Source organism: Micropterus dolomieu, linkage group LG09 (assembly GCF_021292245.1).
Source record: "Micropterus dolomieu isolate WLL.071019.BEF.003 ecotype Adirondacks linkage group LG09, ASM2129224v1, whole genome shotgun sequence".
NCBI classification, from domain to species: Eukaryota; Metazoa; Chordata; class Actinopteri; order Centrarchiformes; family Centrarchidae; genus Micropterus; species Micropterus dolomieu.
In genome coordinates this window covers 7,141,893-7,161,271 of record NC_060158.1, presented here as the reverse complement: position 1 = coordinate 7,161,271, position 19,379 = coordinate 7,141,893, and the positions used below count along the sequence as shown (strand labels likewise).

Sequence of the window (19,379 nt, the reverse complement as noted above, 5' to 3'; positions counted from 1 at the left end):
CAAATGAAACAACAATACGTACGTGTATATTAACTATATCAGATGTTTTAGTGATGATCTGTTAAGAACAGTGAGCATAGTGATAGGAAAAGGTATTTTAACAATAGAGAAGAAAATCTTAACAAACATTCTGCATGTCCTTTGTATGAACATATATATATGTCTTTCTACATGTTTTTGTTGTACCAGGTCAATGTCAGATGCACTTATAGTTGTGAAAAAAAGGTCCTTTTGATGATCTGTTGTGTTTTTGTTACTAAGAGTATGAATAGTAGCGATAGAAAAACACTATAAAAGGTTTTTTTAGAAAGCTCATTCTTAGAAATGTCAGAATTAAAAGCTGCTATAGAATACAAATTAATAAAAAAATAAATGCCAATAAATCCCAACTGAATTGGACAGACAGACAGACAGGTAGATTATCAAGTATCATAATAAAGACTCACCTCTGGCATTTGTATTTGGTCTTGTGAACTTAACATCAGAGTACAGCACATCAGCTTCAGGCATTTTTCAGCTGTGACTGTCAGTGAGTCTGAAAGAGGAAAGAGAAGAAAATAAAGGTTGTAGAGTGCTATTTTAAAAATCCTTCCTGTGAGACAAAAGGATGGGGAGGGATTTAGTGTGTCTTGTTCCCCAAAATAATTATTTTACTTCCCTTTTGTTCAAACATGAAATCAAATCTTTTAACAGTTCAGTCACAGATATGAGGTGTTTATCTGTTTGTTTTTTTTAATTTAGTGTGAGGGCTTCATAGAGGAAGTGCTTATGTTATAGAAATTACAAAACAACGAATGTAAAACTAAATGAAATCCAGAAATTCCCTCTCTCCCTCTCATCTTCACTGACTGAATATGTACTGTCACCATCATCATACTAATAATAATCTTCAAATAAACCAAAGAAATTATAAGGAGACCACAAAATAACATGCATACTATCCATAGTCAGTAATGTCTACAAAGATGTTTTGTGCAGGGGAAATTTCCAAATACATTTCATATCAGCAGTTTTCTCAGTGAGTATTTTTTAAACTTTTGTACTATTTCAGACATCAAGAAAGAGCTTTAATGCTGAAAAATTAGCCAGAGTTAGAGCTTACAATTGCATCTCAAAGTCAGCAAATGGATTAGTAGTGCTTTGTAAGTAAATCTAGAGTTTTTTATTTTTTACTGTTTTTACTTCCAGCATCGAGAATTGGAAAGAATTTGTAAGTTTTGGGGCCATTTTTGAAAATTTCTTTATATATTTTCGCCCCCAAAACGCCAATATAAATAAATGAGAAAAAATATTTATATATATATTTAACAAATATTAAAGAATAATAATATTAATTATGAATTGGGATAGGCATGGAAACCGAAAAGTACTGTTCAAAATAAATTCAGGAAGACTATGAGTGACAATAAAATCACTCATTTATAATGAAATAGTGAACACGTCTGATTTAAACACTTTCCGGATATTACGCAATGAGGCGTCGAACAAGTTGTGTCCAATCAACACACACAATTTATGACGGAACGGTCGGACGGCCAATCAAACGCCGAGTTTCCAATAGTGTGCGGGGTTTAACCGCTGTAGCAGAGAGGAGGCGGAGGCGTTTCTTTTCCTGGCTGAAGTTGACTGAAGTGTCAACAGGACGACAGTGACAGACTTTACTAAAGTTTCTGCCCTGGTAGTCTCCCGGTCCAGACATGGCCCCCAGCACGCAACTAAAGGAGGCAATAGCCGATGTGCACGAGGGGATCCGTGCCATCCTGCTTGGACCGCCCGGAGCCGGAAAGGGGACTCAGGTGAGAGAGACACCCAGTCGAGCTAACCAAGCTAGCTGTTAGCTTGTAAAAACTGCAGCGCATGGTCGGCATTAGTAGCTAATGCTAATGCTAACCTACCTGTCTTTACCTGGTTTGTCACTACAACTCTCAGACAAGCTGGACAGTCTGTTAAGGTTAAAGTTGTATTATTAATAAACATGTTCAACCTCATTCGTCAAGAAATATGTTTACATGCACGCATAGTTTCTTTGGTGTCATGATGAAGTTACAACTTTTAAACCTGTTCTGTTTTTATTTTCACCTGCATTATGTAGTGCAGCATTAAATGTTTCTGCAGGGCTAACGTTACATCTAAAGGTCTATAAAAGGATTTACAAAGACTAAAATATGTTTACTGTGATATGAAACACTTAAATGTAAAAGCTCACTGTCCAAATGCTGCAAAAAGCAAATATTATTTATTATATAGATTACTATGTTATCAGAATTGGCATTGATTCATTATCTCTTTTTACTTCTACTTAAGCAATTCTGCAGTATTTGTAGTTTTTTGGACTTATTTTCTAGTGGTCGACTGATATGGGTTTTTCAATGGCCGATGCCGATATTTAGAGAGCAGGGTGGCCAATAATGTATAATGCAGATATCAAAACAAAGAAAAGTCATGTATAATTTCAATTATTCCATGCAGAGTACAATCTAATATACATGTTATCTCAGCCTGTAATGTGCTGTTTAATATGGAATTGTTTAATGAAATAAAAAATACTTTAGGTTAGGCTGTAGATTTCTGAGCATGACCGGAGTTTATGGAGAAGTGACGTCATTCAGCTACATTATTCTCTACAGCATAACAATATATATTTAACACTAGCCAGCAATGGTTTTATATCCGATTTGCTGTCATTTAGGATTAAGACAAGACGATTGTGACTGACAAAATGTAAGGCTTTTAAACTTTTTCACCACCTTCCCAAAACTCACAAGGAGCCACACTGACATGGCTGCTTGCTGATGTGTCTGCAGACACTTTTTGTTTATCTGTCTCGTGAGTGCAGACATCAGCCGATACCGATTAACTCAAAATGCCAGATAATGGGCTGAAGAATTTTCTACTTGTGTCGTTTCTGAAACCACATTACAAGTCGATTAATCAGCCAATCAAAAGAGAGTAGGATTTTTATAATGTGTTAATTATTCCCATCATTTATCAAGTGAAAATGGTTCTTGCTTCTCAAATGTGATGGATTGCTGTTTTTTGATGTTGTGTGGTTGTAAATTGAACATCTTTGGGCTGTAGCTTGCTGGTTTGACAAAACTAACAATATAACAATGCCATCTTAGGCCCTGGGAAATTGTGATGGGCATTTTCACTATTTGTGACATTTGAACACTAAATGATTTATTGATTTGTCAAAAATAACAAACAAATTAATTGCTAATGAAAATAACTGTTAATTGCATCCTGATTTGACTTCATTAACTCTTATCTGCTACTGCCACATTGCCACAGTGTCAGTCTGGGACCAAACCTGCTGCAGTGACCATGATTCAGAATTACAGTGGCATTCACCTGCAGTTTGACAAAGATGTTGACCAACATTGATATGCAATATGTAAACTAATGATCTACCTGAAAACCTACAAAATATCAAATAAAGACAGTCATGAGCCCAAGCATTTTAGTAAAGATAATTGTACAAGCATTTGTCAGTCTTAAAGGCACGTCGTTTTCTCTTTCTGTGAATTAGGTTGTTGATTGCGGCACATCTTGTAAAAAAGAGAAATTGCGTATTTTGTCTTATTACTATATGATTATTGCCAGAAGAACCCTTTTTGAGAATGCAGTTACACAATTCAGAATGATTTCTGTTGTAAATTTGTAGGAGAAAGAAACCAGCAACATGTCAAAATGACCTCCTTCAGTTTGTCGTGACATCTTCACATTGTGTAGTACTCTTGCATCATACGCACGTGCATGTTGAAGGGCACAGGCACGTGTGCTGGCATTACTTACTGTGTCTTCAGTCTCCTGTAACACGTGTTGTGATCTGGTTGGAGTTCTCGGTTCTCAGCAAAGTGATCTCCCCTGAAATGATTATTTGATAGTTAAAATCTATTCAAGCAAAAATGCAACAATTGCCGGTTACAGCTTCTCAGATGGGAAGATTTTCTGCTTTTCTTTAATCTTGTACAGTAAACTGAATGTCCCTCCATCTATTCAGACAAACAAGTACATTTATTAAATATCATTATATCCTGATATGACTATAATGAACTTAATTGACTAAATTAACTGGGGAACGAAGCTTTTACCTAAATAGTTTTCTTCATAAAAGGAGAAGATATTCCTAATATCTAGGTGACTCATCAATTGAGTTGTATAAATGACAATTTAATATGTTAGAGAGGTGGCTTGGCCTGAAAACTCTCAGGTCTCTCAGCCAAAACACCCAAACTTCTTTCATGCTTTTGCCAGCCAAGTGCAGGCGGTTGGCTCTCTGACAGAACAGTGGGTAGAACAAAGTCAAATCTGCAGCCAAACTTTGTGGCGTTAGCTTAAAACTTGAATAATGTATTATTTAACATGAATGATCTCTCCTACTCCCTGCAGGCCCCTCGGCTAGCAGAGCAGTACTGTGTTTGCCACCTGGCCACCGGAGACATGTTGAGGGCCATGGTGGCTTCGGGCTCAGAGCTCGGCAAGAGGCTCAAGGAGACCATGGATTCTGGAAAACTGGTAACGTTTCTGCTCATCTGCTTCTCATGATCTCTGTGTATTTTACTTTCTCTGCTCCTTTTGCCCTCTGTGGGGCCGTGTGTTGACATTACAGCCATTCATGTTCAGTCCCACATGACTGTGTTTCATGTTTTATTTGTCTTCAGTGACATGTAACAGCTAAAATAGCGTCCACCGATAATGAAAATACAAGCGTGCAGTGCAACAACTGTGAGACAGCAAACAACATTTTTCCAGAAAAAAATTCATTCCTTCAAGTTGGAGCTTTTTCATATCCATATATGGATATAATACTAGATGTATCCATATATGGATATAATACTAGATGTATCCATATACAAAGAAAAGTTATACTTTAAAAAAGTAATAGTAATAGTTGTAGTTATGTCTGCTGATGGAGGCAAACATGTTTACATTTTTTTTTATTTATTTTTTTTATTAATGACTCTGTGTTCTTCTTTTGTTTTATTTAATTCTTTTGTAAGTGTGAGCTTGGACGGACACTAGATTTTTATTGATCTTTTACACTGTTTTAAGTTGCACTACATATTTAAACTTTAACTTTATTTCTAGAACAATTATAAAAACAAACTACAAAGTGCTTCATAGAGACACAGAGAGCCAAATTAAATTAAATAACACAGTGAATGATAAAATACATGAGAGGCAAAATGAAAAGAAGAAATAAAACAAGAAAATTAAAACATTAAAATAAGCAGGCTGCTCCTATAAAATCAGGATATACTTTATATTAAAAATGCATTTTTAGGAGAGTGTTAAAAGAGTTTACTGACTAACTGTTTTAGAACCTCTTTCCCCTTTAGATCTCAGCCTGTACTCAGGAAGATACAGGAGACTCCTGTCTGGAGATCTCAAAGTACGCAAACGTGCATAAGGAGTTAAAAGATCCAAAATCTAATCCAGAGCCAGGTCAAGGAGAGTCTTCAAAGTAATCAATAAGATCTTAAAATGAATCCTATAACAAACAGGGAGCCAAGGTAAAGAGGCTAAAACAGGTGTGATGTAATTGTACCTCTTGGTTCCGGTTAAAAAAGCCTTGCAGCTGAGTTCTGCACAGTCTGTAGTTGTTTCAAAGTTATTTTTAAGATATTTTAATCAGCCTACCTGCACATCCAGAACCTGCGACTAGTGACGCACAGAATTATTAAAAGTTTACAGCATTGCCGGTATGCTAACAAGGTGTACACCCTCAGTTATCCACATTTTCCATTATAGTTTATTGTGACTTTTATAAGCTGTAAATGAAATGGTTCTGCCTCCATTTTACTCCTCCATCAAGTCAAGCAGCCTATGTGGTAACTGTTCTAGGGCAGCCAGCTGACCAAAAGGAGTTTGCCACAAAGATGGTGCTGGTGCAGAGGAGGCTTTTCATTCAACTGTGTCTTTATGCACATGTTACTGCACATGTTACACATGTTACAACTCTTCCTTTCTTCAGTGTCTCAACATAAACAAATCTGTTTGCTGTACTTTAATTACTCCTTTTATTGTAATGAATTACATTTTCTGTGTATCAGAAGCAACTGAACTGTGTTTTTTTTTTTTTTTTTTAAGTGAAGGTCATGGTATTATTGAATGTCTTTATGTGGCTCCTGTACAGAGCTGTTGCTATCCAGAATGTAGCATGGTACAATGTAAATGGATAGATGAGAGAATTATCTTTTCGTTCACTTGCAGGTCAGTGATGAGATGGTCGTGGAGCTCATCGAGAAGAACCTGGACACGTCGGCCTGCAGGAAGGGCTTCCTGTTGGACGGATTTCCCCGCACAGTCAAACAAGCAGAAATGGTGAGGATTTAAATTTGATGGTGTTGCTTTCTGCTGTTACCATCTAAAACAAAGCGGCACAGACTGGAATTAAATCATTAAAAGAGGGCATCGATAAGTTGTAGGTCACAATAGAAATTTAGAAAATGGAGAAATAACTATCATGTAACATCCCGTAAAGAGAGTCAACTTGTTATTTAGGTATTTTTTTAACTTTAGACAGAACCACTCCAGCTGTTTCCAGTCTTTGTGTTAAGTCCCAGCTCTAGTTCCATACTTAATCCTTAAACCTATTGGTATCGACCATCTTCTCATCTAACTCTCTACAAGAAAGTAAATTATTCTATTTTCCAAAATGTCTGAAAATTTGTTATTGTCAAATTTAATTTAGATTAAATACTTTCACAGTTCACACTAACAGCACAAATTAATTGACATACTACAACACTAGCAAGACAAACTGGTGACATGTCACACATTTTTGCTATTTGGAATGAGAATTATTTTATTATTATTTTTAATTATTAGTACAATTTAAGGATTGTTCAATCTTTTATGGGACCAGAAAATATAAACTGCCAAATGAATCAACAGCAAGATAGAAAAACTGAAAAATGGCCCAGAAGCCATGCCTGTTTTTGGGGGGGACAGATAGAAGCTTTTCCCATTCAAAATATATTTCTTTGAGTGTTGAGTTTTTATGATCTAAAAAAATCCTAAAAATGCAGAAAGATTATTGGAGAATGTAATTTCAGCAAAAGGGAAAAAAACAATAATAAAAAAAATTTCACGGTCACAGCAGCAAAAACAAACTTCATAAAATATCAGGTTTTCTGCAAATTAACAAGAAAAATGGGAATAGTTCAGAAAACAAGTAGGCTTTCCACTGAAATATGATCAGATATTCTTTTTAAAACTGGGGAAATGAGAAATGAAGGTGTCTCCAAATAACATGTTATGGCATAGTTTTATTAAGGTATATAAATGCACTGTACTATTTGAGAATGTACATTTATTCACTCCGCAACAGCAATACATTTTTAGACTTTCAGCTTTATTTCAGTCTGATTCATCTTATTGGAGAGAAGTGGAAGAAACCTAAAGAAAGAGCAAAGTACTTTTTATACTCAACAAAAGATATGTCATGTCTTATGTTTGTGTCTTCTAGCTGGACAACTTGCTGGATAAAAGACACGAGAAGCTGGACTCTGTGATCGAGTTCGCTGTTGCCGACTCTCTGTTGGTCCGCAGGATCTGTGGCAGGTAGGAGTCTGCATGAGAGAGAGTTAAATATTCAAGACCAGAGAAAGGATTCAATCTGTTTTATTTCCCAGTGGTTTATGATTTCCCAGGATGGTGCTTGTACCTCAAGCTCCTCATTCTGTCTGTGTGTTAAATCCACCCGGGCAGGTAGATTGATTCCTGTGAACAGAAGAGTCTGGGACAGTGAGATAATGCTGGAGAAAAGTGGAGCATGAAAGCATGCGATCAACAGAAAAGGTGGCCTGAGGGGGGTTTGAAGAGCGTCCAGCGGCTGGAAGGTCACAGTTTGAATCCTTAAAGAAGACGATGCATCCGTCCCTGATGCATTGTGCTGAATACCAAAGCTGCTCAGTGCCTGGTTGTACGTTTCAACTGTTTGCTGAGATGCTAATTATAGCGGAAAAGAGACGCATGTATAAAACAAAAACGTGAATTGGTAACTCTTCAGTTCACAGGATTTTATAGTGATACTTATGGTCATGTTATGTAAGTCACATGGTTGGCAAGCTTGGAAAAGTACAGTGGTGGTAAATAACAAGGAAATCCGGAGGAGCCAGCTTGAATGGGCCTGATGCAGCATAGAAAATACCCATAATTTACAGGGGCAGTGCTGAAGTTTGTCAGTAGAGTAGATGCTGGATCATCCGCCAGTACAGGAACAGACTCCAGCCAGTATCAGCCACAGCTGATCCACATCCAGCCTCAGTCAGTACGAGCACAGCCAGAGATGTACAGCCAGCATCAGACACAAGCAACTCAGACCCTAATGGAACAGTTGCTGCTCCACCAAGTGACCCAGCACATTGGCCCCCAGTCTTATCAGACTTCATGTGGACTAAGTTAGTGAGCAGAGGTCTGTTCAAACCAGCACTGGACTTTTCTAGAAGAGGTTTCTATTCAGGCTTTTTACAGAGGGAGGATTGTAGTGAGAGCTTTGTGGTGTCAGGTGTGACTGTGCAGCAGCTCTGTTTTTGCATTGAGTTGCAGCCAGTTTATGACCGAGTGGTCACATAAACATCTGAAAACTGAAGCCAACTTTGCTCTGTTTGGGACTGTGAGCTGCACTTTATGAGAGGTGCTGAAGTTAACATGTGTGTGGATTTTTGGTGAGATTGTAAATTGAAGTGTTTCAGTTAATTTTGGTTTCTGCGTACTAGGGATGGGGATTTTTAATTTTTATTGATACCCTTATTGAGACTGCTTAACGATACGATTCTTTATCGATACAGCTATGGATACTTTACTATTATTTAGTGATGGTTATTTGGTAAGACCAGACCCAACGGGCATGAGGTAGGCCAGCACGGTATGAGGAAAATATTCAATGTGCGATAGAGAGAGAGATATTGAGATATAGATTAGAGAGGGAGAGATGACATATCACTTGCGATAAATAAACATATGTTGAAGTGTACATATTAACTGCCTGGTTGTTTTTAATTTAATATTTTAAATACAGCTAAATGTTGTTTCTAGAGCAGTAACATTAATGTTTACAACAGCAAAGTAACTTTATCTGACATCACAAGTAGTGAGTGGCGTTTAGAAAGAATAACATCAGTCTGTATCAGTCCCTCCTCCTCTCTCGCTGGCTGCAGGTAACGTTACCAGGTAGGAGGAGGAGCGGCTGGTTTGTCTCAGCCAGCAGTTTTTAAGACTACAGACCAGTCTGTGCTCCAGACAGACAGCTTTCTATTTAGCTTGTTATTAACATTTAGCTAATGCCAAGCTAGCGTTAGCTGTGCTTGTATAAAACATAGTGGATGAGATACTGAGGACAGAGATGATTAAATTAACAATTTCTGTATGTTTAACGTTACCTTACAGACAGGTGTATTGATAAAGTATTGTCTTTTTACTTGCGAAGGTTTTATTGCACGTACTTAAGAGCGTAGCTGTCATCAACTAACGTTACAGTAGTTTGGAGCTAACTTAACCCTCACCTAATTCCACCGCGATGGCGCCGCCTCTCGCTCTGGTGTGTGGTGGTGGGTGGGAGCCGACAGAGAGCAGGCAGATACTGCAGCCTGATGATTTTCTTATCCATTGCATTTCACATTAAATCAGATTTGACGCTCGAGACACAACGTTACATCATAGGACCTGCAAGTCTCCATAGCAGGATCGATAAGTTCAAACCTTATTGATTTTCGGATTTTGAGAAATTTTGGAACTGGGTCTCGATCCCCATCCCTACTGGTTACTTTTACTTTTGATTACTTAAGTACTTTTAAAACCATGTACTTGTTTTACTTTTACTTGAGTAGGTTTATACTGGATGACTTGAGTAACATTTTTCATGTGGTATCTGTACTTTTACTTAAGTATGAAACTTCTTCCACCGCTGGAAAAGTACAGGTGCTTTTAAAAAAGGTGACCTACAGAAACCAATAAATTAATTTAAGGTGTTTAGTGTTATCTAATAAGGACATAGTTTTGTAAGAAAGATAATATGTTCATTAATATTTCACAGGAGCTTTGCTAACAGCAAAACTCCACCAACATCAGATAAACCACATGGTGCTTTATTATCATAAAGAGACGGTGGTGCCAGCTTGTTTAGTAAGGTGCATCCGTATCTCATGTAACTGTAGTATTAATTGTGGTATTATTATTAAGTTGTAATAATAATAATTTACATTATAACTAGGACTTCGCTGGGCCGCTTTCTGGCCTGATGGTTTGACTTATGTAAAAGCAAACTGACATATGGAGGCCAAATAGAGAACCAAAGAGAAAGTTATAAACCTTATAAAAACTTAATTGGCACGGTCTTATTGTTTCCTGGTACATTTCCATCTCTCTGGCTGTTCTCCCTCCAACAAGTCTCCTTTTATATAACTGTTTTGAAACTGTTTAATGTAACATGCTATGCACTGCTTTGAAGCTGACCCAAACATTGAACAGGCAGACGTGTTTTCAGAGACCTTCATCTGAAAACGGGTCAATGCTTTAGAAAGGGTGTGTTGTAAAGTCTTTTATTGGAGTTTGTTATTGCAACACAATATTTGCCCTCTTTCTTCACAATAACCACTCATACATAATCTGTATGCCACACTGAATAGAAGACAGTTAGTTTGCAAGAGCCATCTTTCTGTCCGCGGGGGTCCCTTTGTGAGGAGGAGGAGGAGGCTGGCTGCTGCCTTTTCTAGCCCAAGTAGGACAAGGGCAGCGTGTGGGATGTGAAAAGGACAGTTAAGTAGTTAGTGAGTCACTGTGGCTGTCTAATCCTCATCTGTCCTCCTCTGCTGTCACCCTGATTTCTTTTCCGTCCTCACCGTCTCCCCTCCATTTCCCCAGACTAATTCATCAGCCAAGTGGCCGCTCATACCACGAGGAGTTCAACCCCCCCAAAGAGCCCATGAAGGATGACGTAAGTTGTTTCACTACCAACCCACTTAGAAACCGCTTTTTGCTAAACTGCCACCCACCTAAAATCACTGCCAAGTTTGAAATCGGTGATGATCAGCCAGCTTCAGACAAAGTGCTTTGACACATTCTGAAATGTTTGGGACATCTGATCTTAAAAACATGGAGATGTTTGTGGTTATAAGCCATCATCCTAGAGACACTGCAAAGGTATGTACATGAAGAGATTTTAAAAATATGGACATCCAGTGTAGTTTCTCCATTAGAGAAGACTTCTGCTTGGTGGTGGCACCCAGTGGGGAGAGAGAATTTGGCTTTGAAGTAAGAGAGTGATTGATTTGTTGATGGGACTAAAAGCTTTTATAAGATGATGACAGATCAGCATTTCCTGCAGGGTTTTAAAGATTGCCCATGCTAATGCCAGGAGAAATTATTACACTGTTAATGAATGAAACACCGCAACAGTCATATGTAAATGAGTGAGGATATTGTTCAGATGTTCCTATACCACCTGAATGTATAGCGAGATGAGTCTCTACATGTGGTAGTTTAAGCAGCATGTCATAGTAATTAGGAAAAATAGAAAACCTTCTGGGTTTCAAAAGTAAAGGATGCGGTAGCCTGTCGAGCTGGTAGTCAGCACTGGATGAAGCAAAATAAAGCTTTGCTGGTTCTGTTCTCAGTTTTAGGCCCCTGCATATTGTTCTCCACAGAGTTTGTACCTCTGATATGTGTCCTACTTTTATTTTGAGGGAGGGTGGAGCCAAGAGACTTAAGGCCCTTTTATTAATTTCGCCAGCACAACAACAAGCTCTAAGTGGTAGGTCTTGCACGGACTGTGTGGGCATCTCAAAGCGCACCTGCTATTTTGGTTAATTTTTCTGCAGCAACACAAAGTGTAAAAGGGCTGGGTGAAGTGGAATGTAGATTGGCGGGTGTGGTGTTTCATAGGTTCCCTCTCAGCCAGTCACATAACTGGTCTGAACGCTCTAAAACGTGTCGCATGAGGACAACAGCTCAATAAATTGCCTGTCCAGGAAATCATATTGTTGTTTGGATGGTTTAGAGCGGCTCAATGTGAACACAGCATGATACATGTGCAGCCAGTCAGGCGGTGTGGTTTTTTATCACATTCATTGTCAGTCATCATTCTATTTTTCTAGTGGCAAATGGTTGGATCGAATCGAAAAGCATTTGCTTTATAATGCAAAAATAAAACATGAACAGCTTATTATTTTTTTAGTTATTTAGTTAAATAACCAATTTTAGGGTCAAGAAAATACCAAACTTATCTGGTGCTGCTTGCGTGGGTTGTTGCACCACTAAGAAAATGGGGCCCTTTATGCTAAGGATGGGGCCGATTTTAACAATTATTTTTTATCCTGGTTTCAACTCACTTGATCTCAGGGAATCGGCTTATGCAGAGTACAGATGTGATACCAGTGCCCTCTTTCTCACAAATTTAAAACCAACTGGAACAAGAAGCCAGGTGTTGCTGCGGCGCCGCCATGACTGATTTGAATGTAACTGAAAACACTAAAATCTTATAATAACACGGACGAGTGGATCAGTTGCATCTGGCCCCTATTAATCTGATTTATAAGGCAGGGTTTGGTGTTGATACAGATCCGACAGATTGGATCAGTGCATCCCTCCTTAATGTGCGTTACTCTGTGTCGAACCGTCTGCAAATAAAGCAACACACAAACTCCTGGCTTAGAAAGAAGACTGACTTGCACAAAGATGGATTTCGATACAGAAACAAGTAACAAGTGAGAGGGTTGCAGTGACACTTGATTAAGTTGACCTAATTGTAGACAAAAGTGGAAACTGCATGCGTTGTTGTACAGGTTTTACCATCTCAGTCCATCTTTCTCTTTGTTCTTATGTGTTTTTCTCCCTCTTGTCTGCACTAAGGTGACAGGTGAGCCGCTTATCCGCCGCAGCGACGACAACGAGACGACGCTGCGCTCCCGTCTGGACGCCTACCACCGGCAGACCGTCCCTCTGGTGAAGTACTACAGTGCAAGGGGCCTGCACACAGCCATTGATGCTGCACAGGACCCGAACGTCGTCTTCGCCTCCATCGTAGCTGCCTTCTCCGCTGCCACGGAAACCCCCGCCCGTGCCATTGCCTGTAAAGACCAAGTGTTCTTCATTTAAAAACCTTTTTCCTCCTTTCCGTATCCCCTCCCAAGGGTTTTTTTTTATCCCTCAAGGGTGAAGATTTTACAAGAGTTGGTCGAGTGTCACAGTGGCAACAAAATGTAACTTTGCGAGGTGTAAATATGGAAGATGGGGACTAAAATGGTATCAACAGTTCAAGAAATTCACAATGTTTCACCAGTTGTAGAAAGAGGATTTAAAGTTGTATTGTTGTTACTCTTCGTTATAAAATCAAGTCTGAAAGAGAACAAGCCAATGTAGAACCAATAACCACAGGATCAAAAACCACAAAACAGACTTAGCGCTTAGCACTATGCTGCTGCTTTTGTCTTTCACCTCTATAGAAATTAGATTTAAGGTTTTGACATTTAGCAGAGCAGAATGCCATGCACGTTTTTTGATTATTTGTTGTCTACTGCTTGCCTCCGCTGGACAGGTTTGCTCTTGTTTAATAGATGACTTTGGCCTTTTCTCTTTCTCAGTGTCTGATTCTCGTGCACATACAGTTGATCTCTGTTTTTCCTTTCAGCTGTATTTTAGCTGTTACTCAGGCTATATCCACACTACTATGTTTAAGTAGTTTTAAAACGAAAACGATCTCCGTCCACACTAGCGTTTTAGCGTATCAGAGTTGATCTCCGTTTATATTAAAATGCACATCTAGTGGCCGTTTACGTACGCTGTAAACAGGAAGCGGACTGTCTACTCTGCAGCAAATGAACAAAGAATCGCAATGGCGAATAACCACACCAGAGATTTTATTTTTTTTGCACATGCACATTACAAAATATTTTAATAAAAATACCAAAACAAAAACACTGTTGACTGTGCTTGACTAATAAGTCTCAATCAGGAAGCCAAACTTGAGCTTCTGTGTCAGCATTTTTAAAGTCCTCTGTTTTCACCTGTCTGCACTAAAACGCTACGAGTTTTAAAACGAAAATGGGGTCAGCAGCGTTTTCAAATTGGTCACCAGTGTCGGATTCGGTTTTAGTCTGGACAGCAGGTGTAAACGTAGAAAAAGGTCTGCATTTTAAAACAAAACGTAGTAGTGTGGATGTAGCCTCAGTCAGTCCCTCCAGGATTTTGCAGGCCTTTTTTGTGATTGTTGCAGCCTAAAATGCCAGATTTTGCAACAGCTGAAAAAAAAAATTGCAATGAAAGTACCGATGTTTTGGGGCGTGGTTTTTTTTTTTTTTTTTCTCTCTCGATATAATTGTGGAAATAAGTGAAAACTGTAAAGGTAGATGTAATTATTTTTTTTTGAATGCAACAGCCTGTGTGACAGTGATGTGTCTTGCCTGATGACCGCCATGCCTTTCTGACACTCTGTGTGTCAATAGACGATTTCCTTTTATGTTCGACCAAAAAACTACACGTTTTGCTAAACAATTTACCCCGGCTTTGTTAAAGAAGATCTGGATACGTTTTTTTCGCTGTCCTTTTTTATTTATTTATTTATTTATTTTTTTTGTGTGTGTGATGTGAGACTGTGGAATCACACATCTGCTGCAACGTGTAAACACGTGAAAACGTTTTGTGGGAAACGGCGATGATGGTCAAATTTGCGGAAAAGTTGCGATGATTGATCAAAGCTGCAAGTCGCGCTGAATTCACAGGGATTTGTTGAAGTTGTGTTCATAGAGGGATCATTGTGAAATCCTGGAGGGGGACTGCTCAGTGTAATCTGAACACAGACATGATACAAATATTTTTAGAATCGGTGTGACTTTCAGAGGGTTATCCCTCATAACCAGAGCAAATAAATGTCCAGAAATCCACTTAGAAATCCAGAACTTACCAGAGAATCATTGTTTTTTAGTTCAGTGGTAGTTTTCTGCGCATCCATGGGTACAATTTGAACAAGACTGCTAATAGCTAATTCAGCTGTTTTTAATTGTGCTAATTTTGCCAAAATGTAAACAAATTCAGGCAAAAAAAACATGATACTTCCTGTTTGGAAGCAGGTAGCCCTGTTTGTTGATTTTGTCTAAGGGGGCCCTCCCACAGTGGGAAACTTTGAAAACCCCCTGGTCTGTATAAACTTCTAGCTCAACACAGAAGCAAATGATACATCAGTTACTGCGTCCAGTGGAGACTTCCCCTTTCACCCAGGACATACTTCCCTTTCTTCCTTCACCCATCTATCAGTATAGCCTGCTGTCCTCCTCCTCTTCCTCACACTGCTCCTCCTTGGCTCAAATACTGCCTTCACTCTCTTGGACTCCACAAATGACCCTTTGGATGTTTGAGAGACTGGACTGGTTGATTATTAACTCCCATTTGATTGATATGGCCAATAACTTGATCAGTATGCTGAAACAGACTGTAAAGTGTTTTCACTGAAGTAGCTGAATCTTTCCTGTAGACCTAAATGGTGTCTGAACTCTGTTCAATAGTTTTAGTTGCAACATGCTGTTGTCATTTCCCTCCTGGGGGTGCATGTGCTTTCCTGTCTTTCTTTTCTGGAATTTTAGTAGACCAAACTATTTCTGAGAAACTTAATTTCTCCGATGTTTCAATCGTCAGTGGGAGTGCTGATTATCTAATCGTACCAAAATATTTGTACACTGTGCTGTAATGATAAGGCTTTTTTAAATTGTTAGTGGTAATGGATTTGAGAAGAGGCACATGTCATTCCCTGCTTTAGACTATAGTGTGATCTAGTTTTTGGTTGCTGAATATGACTGACCGAGACCAAAGTAAAAATGTAATGGGAGAAGATGAAGACTACACTTTAAAGCGGCTACAAATCTATCAAATGACAATGTGAATTGATAAAGCTACAGAGAAATATCACCTGAACCTGCAGCTCCCCTCAAGCTTTATAGTTTCAGCTCATTAAGTTGTCTGGTCTGATAATTGTTTTGGTTCATTTTCTTGCCGCTTTTAGTGTCATTTTCAGCCAAGATTTTTACCTGCTCAGTACCAAACAGCAGACAGATATAATTAATGACTAGTTAGTGAACTCAGTCAAGCATTTAGCCAGATATTTTCTGAAGGAGTTGGTGCAGACCAAAAACAGAGCTATAAGAGAGTGACTACTGTACTTACATTCATCAGGTGGAGAGAATAAGACTCCAAATGGAGGATAATGTTGCTCTGTAACTGCTGATTGTGTAAAAACAGCTTTTGTGCTAACAAGATCACTGTATCAACTCAAAAGATGATGCAGTATGTCAGTGCTGTTATTATTGCAAGTGACATGATCTGAAAAAATACCGTACTGATTTGTATCGCATTTTAAACCAAAATCATGTAATATAAGAACAGAGCAAAGTTGCTTTAGAAAGAGTCAATGCTGCTCATCTTAGTCTTGCTGATCATATACGAATTTGTAAAATGGCTTGTTACAAAAAAGTGAATGCAGGGATTCATTTTGTATTTAAATGTGTAGAGCATTTGTTGAAGTACACACACTTTATTAGAGCCCCTGTACCTAATTAATGTTAAGTTTGCGTTTGTTTTAAATTTGGGAAATGTGTTCATTTTCACATCAGGGTGCAGAGGCCAGTTGGATAAAAACACTTCCAGACTGAATTACATTATTTATCACTGACATTGGAAGTTAAAGATGAAGTCAGTATGTTGTGTGCTCACTTGCTGGGTTTCTTAGAAGCACTGACATCACAGTTTCTGTGAAGTGAACTGGATCAAAAAGATGAGCTGAAAGAAGTTCGTCACTCAAACCTTCAGGAAAAAGTCCTTCCCGGAAATGTTTTGAATCCCAAACGTGTCCTTACGACCTTCTGTTTGTTCCATTATGCTTATACTAATTGTACTTGCTTAATGTTTTGTTGCATAGAAATATTCCTGGTTGATAATTACATTTTCTTAAAGTTTCAACAGATTTTTTTGGGAAATTACAAACTCCTGTGACATCGCGCTTGTCCTTGAATCCTCTGTTCCTCCCTGACCTGTTAGTTTCCTCCCTGTTCTGTAGTCACCTGGTGTTTCTGTTCAGTGGAAACATCATGCATGCAGACTGTGTTACCCGTACTTTCCCTTGAATACTGATGCGTTTCTATTCTCTCGGGGTTGTTGTGATGGAAAAACAAAAGCAGATGTTCAGCAGTCCCAGTAGGCAGATTTCAGTCTTTTATTCAGCCACCGACGACAATTTCATGCAAAACTTACCTTAATATTCCATCCTGTGCTCAATGATGCATTGGTTCTTTTTTTTATTCATCACTTTCTGAAAGCTGGGGATGTATAGATTTAGAATTGAAAGACAGAAAACCTTGCTGTCTGTTTTGTTCACCCCCAAATGAATGTGATGTGCTTTTGAATGTGCACTTTAAACTGAACGATGGCAGCCCAATTGCACTCCGAGACAGACAGGACAAGTGTTTTTGTCCATTTCTCTTGACAGTTCCAGCATTTAAATGTCCAGAAAAAACGGTAATAGTCGTGGCTTGTTGCAGTTTCTCTGTAATTCACCCAAAACTTTTCTTCCCCTCTCTCTCCCTTGTCTTGCAGCTGGTTGAATCCTGAGCTGCTACATTCCCACCAAGGCGAAGGATTGGATTGGCAAAAGATGTCGGGTGGGTGGGTGGACAGACGGAGGTGGTGGGGTGGGATCTTTAAACTTTATAAGTTATGGTTAACTTTGCATTGGTGTGGGGCTCACTTCTATTTCCAGTAGTCTACTAGTTTTGGTCCTGCTGGATATGTGATAGCAAACGTGTGATAAAATAACACACCGAAAGTGTCATGCAGACAGAAGAAGGCATATTCCTCTCCCTCTAATAAATCTCCTGCTTTACTACAATCACATTTTGTGTTTTTCTTTCAATGACTCTCCCATTGTGCAATCCACAAGTTTAAATTAGTAGTTGTATATAACTATTAGAGACTTTAATGTTATGCAGGTACAAATGATTTACACCTCCTGCCGTAAAATAGATGGTGTGTTTCCCTAAAAAAAAAAAAAAAACTGTTTCATCAAATAAACTCAAAAAAAGATAATCTTATTTTAGGTGTATTAGTTGGCTTCTGGGTCTTTGTGTAAAATATAATGAAGTATCCATCTACAATATAGCATGTGCAATGTACTGACTGGAAACTTTCAGGAAGAAGGGGTCTGGCAGCAAACGTTTGCCTCTAAGGGTCCCCAAATGGGTTAATCCAGCTCTGTATGGAAGACGGCGTTAAGGACAATATAAAAATACATTAGTGTGGAAATAAAAAGGGACGCTGAAGCAGAGGGGAAATTAACTCAGAGATAAAGACGTGTTGCATTTTGTCAAGAAATCTGAGGTCAAAAAGTAATTATGTTAGTAATTACATCCGCAATTGTCCATGTACCCAACTGTTAGATCAGATCAGACTTTTTATAGCTAGAAGTCTTAGAATAATAAGTGAACAAATTTAAGTATTAAGTTCAGTAGTTAAATATGGCTAAACATTTGGATTAATTAAAGAACTTATTTGTAAACTTAATGAAAAGGTTTTTCTTCCTAAATTAAAAAGGGGCCAAGAGAAGTGAGATTTTTGATTTTTCTGGTCTGTTTCTTCTTTTACTAAAATCTGCAGTGTATAATTATCTACATTTACTTAAAAGTATTTATTTTGCAGAAAATGTGACTTATTATAATAAAACTATATTATTAATACTGATGCACCAGTGCATAGGTAGCATTTTATTGTTGTAGCTGCTTGAGGGGAAACTACTTTACAGTTAGCTAGTTTAGTCCAGTGGTTCCCAACCTAGGGGTCGGGCCCCTTCAAAGGGTCACAAGATAACCCTGTGGGGTCACGAGACGATAAAATCTAATACTCAAATCTATTTTCTTTATTTTAAATTATAGCTCATTACACACTACTATTTTTCTAAGGGGTCACATGCAAAAAAGGATTTTTTTTTTTTAATTTAAAATCTTAATCTGGAAAGTAGTATTTTTTTTTTCTCATGAAACCTTCAAATATTTTACTGTAGTGTTTTTTTTTCAAACAACTGAAATTCACTTCCTTCAGAATGAAGAAGATTGAGTTAATTTTGAATGGGCTTCCATTCAACTTAAAAAACCCCCACTGTTCTGTAGTAACGTTAATAACTAAATTTCCACAGAAAGTAACATGAAAAACAGCTGCAATCAGAACATTAGCCCAACATCACCAAGCCTGCTAGTCACATTAGCCGCGCAATATGCTAGCGCGAAGTTAGCTGACCTACAAAACAAACAGTAAAACAACACAAAACACAGCAACAGCAAGTTTGAAGTCAGGTCCCGTACAGCCCATGCCGATCTGTCCTTGAACCTTTACAGAGCTCG

At 38.3% G+C, this 19,379-nt stretch overlaps 1 protein-coding gene across 2 annotated transcripts; it reads left to right on the top strand.

Annotated features, from left to right (window-relative positions):
• The first annotated feature begins 1,595 nt into the window (after positions 1–1,595).
• ak2 (adenylate kinase 2) lies at positions 1,596–17,875 on the top strand. Of its 2 annotated transcripts, XM_046059015.1 has the most exons (7): positions 1,598–1,796; positions 4,393–4,518; positions 6,217–6,327; positions 7,475–7,569; positions 10,870–10,942; positions 12,856–13,075; positions 17,584–17,875. In XM_046059015.1, the coding sequence occupies exons 1-7, from the start codon at positions 1,698–1,700 to the stop codon at positions 17,589–17,591; spliced, it is 732 nt and encodes a 243-aa protein (XP_045914971.1). In that variant the 5' UTR covers positions 1,598–1,697; the 3' UTR covers positions 17,592–17,875. The 2 variants fall into 2 exon arrangements, with proteins under 2 accessions (XP_045914970.1, XP_045914971.1); XM_046059014.1 differs by lacking the exon at positions 17,584–17,875 and having other exon boundaries at positions 1,596–1,796; positions 12,856–14,533.
• The last annotated feature ends 1,504 nt before the right edge of the window (positions 17,876–19,379 follow it).

What these genes read in the sequence shown, in the direction of transcription:
- ak2 (XM_046059014.1), top strand. Translation starts at nt 1,698, where the DNA reads ATGGCCCCCAGCACGCAACTAAAGGAGGCAATAGCCGATGTGCACGAG. An exon ending in CCATGGATTCTGGAAAACTG is followed by an intron (nt 4,519 to 6,216) that starts GTAACGTTTCTG and finishes GTTCACTTGCAG; the next exon opens with GTCAGTGATGAGATGGTCGT. An exon ending in CAGTCAAACAAGCAGAAATG is followed by an intron (nt 6,328 to 7,474) that starts GTGAGGATTTAA and finishes TGTGTCTTCTAG; the next exon opens with CTGGACAACTTGCTGGATAA.